The sequence below is a fragment of the Triticum aestivum genome, chromosome 1A (genome assembly GCF_018294505.1).
Source record: "Triticum aestivum cultivar Chinese Spring chromosome 1A, IWGSC CS RefSeq v2.1, whole genome shotgun sequence".
Lineage (NCBI taxonomy): Eukaryota > Viridiplantae > Streptophyta > Magnoliopsida > Poales > Poaceae > Triticum > Triticum aestivum.
Window position 1 is genome coordinate 489,034,623 of NC_057794.1, and position 7,665 is coordinate 489,042,287.

At 44.1% G+C, this 7,665-nt stretch overlaps 1 protein-coding gene and 1 long non-coding RNA gene across 2 annotated transcripts; one reads left to right on the top strand and one right to left on the bottom strand.

Annotated features, from left to right (window-relative positions):
• Positions 1 to 1,687: 1,687 nt before the first annotated feature.
• On the bottom strand, positions 1,688 to 4,985 carry LOC123059564 (nicotianamine aminotransferase A). Its single transcript, XM_044482105.1, has 7 exons — positions 4,401 to 4,985; positions 3,882 to 4,224; positions 3,563 to 3,781; positions 3,414 to 3,473; positions 2,799 to 2,954; positions 2,366 to 2,459; positions 1,688 to 1,931 (listed from the first exon to the last, which is right to left on the bottom strand). The coding sequence occupies exons 1-7, from the start codon at positions 4,832 to 4,834 to the stop codon at positions 1,798 to 1,800; spliced, it is 1,440 nt and encodes a 479-aa protein (XP_044338040.1). The 5' UTR covers positions 4,835 to 4,985; the 3' UTR covers positions 1,688 to 1,797.
• A 293-nt stretch (positions 4,986 to 5,278) lies between these two features.
• LOC123154679 (uncharacterized) lies at positions 5,279 to 7,400 on the top strand. The gene is made up of 3 exons (XR_006477004.1): positions 5,279 to 5,499; positions 5,579 to 5,727; positions 6,802 to 7,400. It is a non-coding gene; the product is annotated as an uncharacterized lncRNA (long non-coding RNA).
• Positions 7,401 to 7,665: the final 265 nt, after the last annotated feature.

The following is a 7,665-nucleotide window of genomic DNA, read 5'->3' on the forward strand; positions in this document are numbered from 1 at the left end:
ATCCTCCTCTGCTTTGAACAACTTTCTGGCCTAAAGATTAACCTCTCTAAGAGCGAGGCCTTCGTTCTGGGCTGCTCACTTGAGGCTCGAATCCGTGCGGCCAACTTGCTTAACTGTAAGTTGGGCTCGTTCCCTACGACTCACTATCTTGGAGTGCCCATCTCACCCCTAAGCCTTAAAGCCGACACCTTCAGGCCACGAAGAAAAAAAATCGCTGCTCGCGTTGCATCATGGCGTGGTAGACACCACTCCTCGGCTGGGAAGGTGGTCCTCATCAATTATAGTTTATCGAGCCTCCCTACATACATCATGGGCTTCTACCGGCTTTTTGTGTCTAACCATGAGGCTTTTGACAAAGACCGTAGTGCTTTCTATTGGAACTCGGCGGATAACAAGAAAAAAATACATAATGGTTAGATGGAAACTTATGTGCAAACCTAAAAACCTTGGGGTGGTTGGGGATCACTAACATGTCTATCATGAATAAGCGCCTAATTATGAAATGGTGGTGGCTGATCTATAATGAGCCACCCGAGACACTTTGGATCCAAATTCTCAAAGCTAAGTACTTTTCAAATACCACACCATTTTTTGCCTACATGAGAGGTGGCTCCCAATTCAGGAGGGCCCTTGGGTTGGTTCGCAATGAATTTAGAAGCTTGGTCAAATTTGCGGTGAGTGACGGTAAGTCAACCAGATTTTTGCTTGATTGGTGGTTTGGAGACGGCCCTCTAGCTAGTTCCTTCCCAGTCCTTTTCTCTTATGTTTCTGATCCCTTAGGCTCCATCACGAAGCTAGCTTTTCGTAACTGGGATCTGGGTTTTAGACGGGTCCTGCCTTCTGCAGAGTTGGATAGTCGACAGGAACTCACTGCTTGCTTCCCCGTGCTTTCGGAGAATCCCGATTCTATCACCTAGCCCCACTCCCCCTCTGATCATTTTACAGTTAAGTCACTCTACTCCCGTCTTTGTGCTGGGCGTCGGGACAACCTTTTAAAGGCAATTTGGCGTTCCTGGATCCCTCTGAAAATTAAGATTTTCCTTTGGCAAGCGATTAAACGTAAACTTCCAGCTAGTGACCAAATTATCAAGAGGCACGGTAATGCCAATGCAGTTTGTGCTCTTTGTGGAAAGACCGAAGACACTGAACATATTCTATTTACTGCATCTTGCCAAATTTGGCTGGAGCTACAAAATGGCTGCCCTTTTGACAATTGAACATGTATTTCCTAACTGTCCCGTCTTAGTACAGCCGACACTACAAAATGGCTGCCCTTTTACAGCAATGGAAGCCGCTGTCTAGGCTGACGGACTTCAAGATGCTCACTGATTTCATAATCAAGATCCGTGTGACTGCCTTGAACCTCCATCATGCCGCCCGTTCCAGCCAGCCCCTTGGAGTGTGACTTTTGGTGTTTCGTCTCATGTTTTATTTTGTTAGGCCTGCGTGCCTTCTGTCGTGTCGGCTGTACTAAGACTTCTTTTCTATGGTTGTGAACTGGTCCTGTTTGTTACTCTATGATTTGGCTTGTTGGGTTTTATCTATGAAGTCAGGCGATATGCATTTTCTCTAAAAAAGGAGAACGTGTACTTAAAGTTCCCAAAAAACAAACTTTAAAGATCTTCGACACCAATGTAACTTCACTAACATTCACTATTGTTTCGTCCAGGCCATGGCAACCATAACATATTCAAGGAGATGTTGACTTCTATTCATAGAGAACTAAAGGTTCCATTTTATTGAAAGATATAGATCGGGATAACTGAAAATGATTTACAGCTTCAGTCAAATGTACAACTAACAACCATTAATTGAATTCTTCTTCTTGTTCCTTTGACAGAAGGATTTGATCCTTTCGAGGCCATCTTGAAGAGAAGATGGAACACAAGCAAAAGTAATGCGGACCCAATTTTCCATTCCCAGAACACTCCCTGCATTTTAGAGGCATACATACATAAGTTCTGTTTTTGAGAATTGTCAAAAGTATATTATTAATAATCATTTCAAACATTTGCTTCATAACTTTTTGTGAGCAGCACAAACATATAATAATAGAAACGACACCAGGTCAAGAAACAAGGAGAAGTACAAGCCATGTTAGTCTTCACATAAAAACAAAGAATATTCTAACGCAGTTATATAATATATGGTAATCATTATATGCGTACTTATCTCGGAAATTGTTAAGAACTTCCTATACAGTCCAAAAACACATTAGAATATGTGTTTACAATTAAGAAGCATATATCAGTCAAACAGAATCTAATGTTCTCACAATATATATACTGTTGTTCAGTATAACAAAAAAATTACGATCATTCCATACATTTAATTTCTGTATTTAAATGAGAAAATGCAGTCCTACCTGGGCATAAAATCACCGATTCTTCTTTCGCGAGCTTGCAGCAAAAATCAATGTCATCATGGATCTCCTCCAAAAGATGTAAGTTCAGTTTCACCTGTTTACATGGAAGTTAATACACAATTGTGGAAAATTGATCATTTTTTCTAAAAACTATAATAAATCTTTCTGTAATATGATTTGATCAGTATCATTCCACAGAAACAATAAAAATGGACAAATGATATCAAGGTGATTAGTCCTAGAAGAACTTTAGCTCTCGTTATTATTCTTCGAATACATGCATCTTTGCATATATCCATAGAAAAATGTAATTTAAATTTCAATTAGTTATTTTGGATGCATTGCAGTTCGAATTTAATCATATATAATTAAGTTTATGCTTATTGACACTCCCTAAGGAAACATTTTACTATACTCTATAAAACAGGCTTACCATTACAAACATCGATCCTTCTGGCTTGTGAGGGCATGTAATGTATTTATTTTCCTTTATTTGTCTATAGCATATCTCTGATGATTCCTTTAGCAGACCGATAATCCCCTTGAAGAAATCTTCTTTTGTGTTCTCAAGAATTTGAGGAAGAGCCGCCTAAGCAATTTGATAGTACAAAAATCAATAACTAAGGCATGTGAATCATAAGAGAACAATAACGTCAAGGATATCAAAATCTGAAGATGCAAGAGAAGCTGCTGTAGGTGAAGAAATTCTGAAAATAATGGTATACTCTACAATGTACATTTTCTAAAAGAATTTCTGATATATTACATACTTGACCGAGAAGAATACAATGTGTATTTTATAAGGACTAGTTCTATTCAATAGTCGGTTCAGTTCTTATGTTTATTTATTTTATCAAATCAAAGCAAACAAAGGTAAATAACCACAAATATATGTATCTTTCTTCAATCATGTTTGACTTCGACTTTCAAACTCAGTAAAATCTATGTATACTTACTTCAAGCCGGTCATTTGACATGCCCGTGGGCTACCTACAACATAGGGACCGGAGCAAAATAGGACAAGGAGGAGTAAATACCGAAGACTGACCTGAATGAAGGTTGCTGGGTCCGTTGAGACATTAAGGTAATTCGTAATAGATGCAGAGATCTACCAAAAGATAGTCAGTACAAATTTAGCATAACAGAGTACTAATTAATCCCCATAGTAGCATATGAAAAGAATGATAGAGTTAGTACCTTAGTTTCCTCTAAAATCTTTCTGGGGTCGTACACCGCTACCCATCCAAGGCGCCATCCAGGAACTATCCATGACTTGGACAGAGACCCTATGGACAGCACAGGGGTAATGTGCCCAAACACACCCATTGGGATAAACGGGGCGCTGCCCAGAACCAGCTTGCCGTATACCTCGTCAGCAATCACCAATATTCCGAGCTTTCTTGCCACCTCTGCGACCTAATTGAACAACGTCAGCACACGATTAGCAAGAAGAATTCAGCAGGCGCACTGAATCCATATTCAAACAGAGCAAGGCAAAGGATGTAAATTGTAAAACCTTGGCCAAATGCTCGTAGGAGTAAACGCTGCCACATGGATTGTTTGGGTTTATGATGACCATCGCAGTTGTGTTCTTGTCGGCCATGGATTCCAGCGAGTCGATGTCGATCTCCCACCCCTTCTCCGGGATAAGGTCGAAATGTCGAACCTCCAGCTTGTTGAACGCCGCGCGCGCCTCGTAGTTTGGATAGCCTGGCCTGGGGAGCAGAATGTTGGCGCCGGCGGTTTGGGCAAGAACCGGGATTATGACTTCGATTGCCTGAGTTCCGCCGGCGGTGAGGAAGATGTCGTCGGCCGATAGCCTGTACGGCACACCCTGCGACAGGTGCTCTGCCACGGCACTGTTTTTACAAGGTACAGGAAGGTCAAATTTCTTCTTCCTTTTTTAACTGATGAAGAAGGTCAAATTTCTGAACGCATAGGGAAAGAGGAACAGTGGACGGACACGTGAAAGCGGCACATGCGCATGCATAGATTACGGTGCAGCACGCGAAAAGGAAATTGTTTGTTGTGTTACCTTCGTGCGGCGGGCAGGCCGACGCCGGCGGGGTAGCAGTTGAACTGGCCGGTGCGCAGCGCGGCGGCGACGGCGTCCTCGGCCTCGACGGCCGTGCGGAAGGCCGGGAACACGGACGGGTCCCCGTGGGCCAGCGGCAGCACGGGCCGCGGCCCGCTCTCCCGCACGCTCGCGCTGATCTTGTACCGTATCGCCCGGATGCTCATGTTCGCCCCCGTCGCCGCCAGGACGCCGCCCTTGGCCCCCGCGAAATTCCACTCCACCGCCTCCTCCGGCTCCGCCGCCGCCGCCGCCGCATGCCCGTTGCTCTCGCCGTTCACAGGAGCGGCCTCGGCGTGGCCGTTGCTCTCGCCGTTCGCGGCGGGGGGCACGGCGTGGCCGTTGCTCTTGCCGTTGGCGGCGGCGGCGCCGTCGCTCTGGTGTGCGGTGGCCATGAGGAAACTCGGAGTATGAGGAGTCGGAGGAGGACTAGTAGTATTAGGAAACTGGTGCCGCGGTGGATCGAATAGCGGTGATTGACTGTCCTAATATAGCCGTTGCTGTGTCTCTGACCGCGTCCGGCGCGCACATGAACTGGGGCGGCTTCCGGCTCCGGGCGGGCTGGCAGCACGCTCTGGCACGCGCCGGGCACGCCGCTGCCAGCTGACGGGCGCGTCCGTTACCACCAGTTACCATTATCCCCGGCATATTTCTGGCGGCCCGTTTTGGTTTTATGCACCCGGCAGCACCAAGGAGTACACTTAGGGGCTGTTTGGATCCCAGCCTAAGCGTGCCAAGCCTAAGATGAGGCGTGCCACAGCTCCTTAGGCATGCGTTTGGTTTTGCACAAAAATTAGGCTCGCCACAACGCCAAGGGTCGTCCGCCGCTGAAATTTCGCCAAAAAGTGTGGCGCTCGTTTCGCCCGCCACACTCGCCGCGGCGCGCCAACTGAGCCGCAAAAATCCCCGCGAAAGATAAAAGTCACCGCTTTCCTGTTCGTCTTCAGTCCAAAAATCCCCCACCCCTTCAGTCTTGACCCCATGGCTGAGAGCCCTTCTCTCTCCCCTTCCAGATCCAGCTGAGGAAGTCCTTGCCGCCGCACTCGATCTGCTCCTCCTGGTATGAATCCTCATCACCGCAGCATCTATCTCCTCCATCTCCTCTATCTCACCACGTCAGATTCATCTTATACATGCAGATCTGGGCGTCCTTGATTTTCTCAAGAGAAAAATATCAACTTTCTTCTGTGATTTGTGGGATTTCCCGTTGCTTGTTCCTGTCCTTGTTGCATCCAGACTAGGAACTTCCATCTCATAGTGAAAGGTCAACTATTTGTTAAGAGGAAAGGTAACACCGTAATCCCCCTTTGCAATTGTTGCATGCTTGTACGAGTGTGATTATAAATTAGTAATTTCTTGTAAGTATGTGGTGTTGATGTAAGACTTGACATCTCTCTGTGTTCTTTCTTAGAGATGTATTATACAATTTATTGTCTGAGTAATCTACTGTCCTCTGTATAATTTGCGTTGGATAAAAAAGTTATATATAGTTCCACTCACTGATGTCATCTGATTTTTTAATGCTATTATTGTTTCAATAGATGGACCAAAGAACATTATGCTTACAGTATTACATGCATTATTATCACTACTACATGTGGAGGAGAAGATTGCTTGCTGCCATTATTGTGTGTTTAGGGATGTACTGGTACAAGATTAATGTCCGAAAAAGGAAGAGAAAATCTATAACTTATGCTCCCATGTTCGAACGAGATGTTGAAAGGATGTCACGCCTGAACCGCATGTATTATGGAACCGAGGCTAATTGCATAAGTGAGCTGCGCATGCGGAAATTTGTTTTTCACAAATTGTGTGCCAACCTGAGACGTCGTGGTCTACTGGTAGATACATTCCCTGTAACTGTGGAGGAGCAAGTTGCCATGTTCATCCATGTTGTGGGTCATAACTGGAAAAATAGATTGATTGGTTTCGAGTTTTATCGATCGGGCGAGACTGTTAGTAGGTACTTCAATGCTTTTTTAGATGCCCTGTGTCTCCTTGCTCGTGATGTCATATGCATCAGAACCATCGAAACACATTCGAAGATAACAAGTAGCTCCAGATTTCACCCTTACTTTGAGGTACATCCAAAATTATTCACAAGTATCTGCAATGTATTTATAGGTTCCATTCAGTCTGTTTGAAACTAGTTCTCTCTTTTCGTAGGGATGCATAGGAGCTCTGGATGGTACTCATATACCGGCATGTGTGCCAATCCACATGCAAAATAGATTTAGGGGTAGAAAGTCCTTTCCCACACAAAATGTGCTAGCAGCAGTTGATTTTGACCTAAGATTTACATATGTTCTTGCTGGATGGGAGGGATCAGCTCATGATTCTTATGTGCTCCAAGTACCTGTAGGTGGTGATAATTCATCATCTAGCACTACCCGAGTTGGTAAGAAGCGCCCAAAAGGTAGCAGGTCACCTACTAAGAAGCCACCAAAAACCAAGAGTCGTTTTGTGGAGTCCGCTGAAGAAATCAACTCTACATTGAGGTCACTCCAGCAATCCCTTGCTGCCGTTCCTCCTCCAATGCCCCAAGTTGTTGATCCTTATGCTAGTTTATGGAAGAGGTTGGAGGAACTCCCAATTACCACAGATCAAAGAATTACTGTTGGTGTGCACTTATCTTGCAAGGACAATGAAGGTTTGCGTGGTTGGTTATGCAGTGCAAGTGACAAAATTTTTGAAACTTGGGTTTGCAAGTTCTTTGCTGACAAAGATCATGTTTATAGCAACCTGTGAAGTTATCTAGTTGCTAACTTGTCATGTCTAGAAGTTGGCAACTTGTGAAGTTTAGAAGATGGCAACTTTTGGTATTTAGGAGATGAACTTGTGCTACGGCTACTGCTTTTGGAAAGTAGATCTTTTGATGTGTGGTGAAACACTTTAATGTAACTTGGCCAGAACTTGTGCTATTGCTATGACTATCACTTGACTTTATAATGATGGACGGAACTTGCACGTATCTATCTTATTTTCTATCTTGATTATGAGTTTGTAGTTTTGAATTATTTTGTACAGATGGGATTAACAGAAAATGCTCCATGTTATTTTTTATGGTTATTATTATTGCGACAAAATCTTCTTACATTTACTGGAGCATGTTGTAGTATGATTGCTTTGCAAGACAAATGAGAAGTAATCTCATCACTCCAGCAGTAAGGTGATTCTAACCACCTGTGGCAGGAAACCAAACATAAGCCATAACTTTTTGCCAAAC

Bases quoted from the DNA above. Each gene is read 5' to 3' on its own strand.
- LOC123059564 (XM_044482105.1), bottom strand. From the start codon at position 4,834: ATGGCCACCGCACACCAGAGCGACGGCGCCGCCGCCGCCAACGGCAAG. The intron at 2,955-3,413 runs GTCAGTCTTCGG...CAAATTGCTTAG, and splicing joins ACCCAGCAACCTTCATTCAG to GCGGCTCTTCCTCAAATTCT. The intron at 1,932-2,365 runs GTAGGACTGCAT...TCTAAAATGCAG, and splicing joins ATCGGTGATTTTATGCCCAG to GGAGTGTTCTGGGAATGGAA.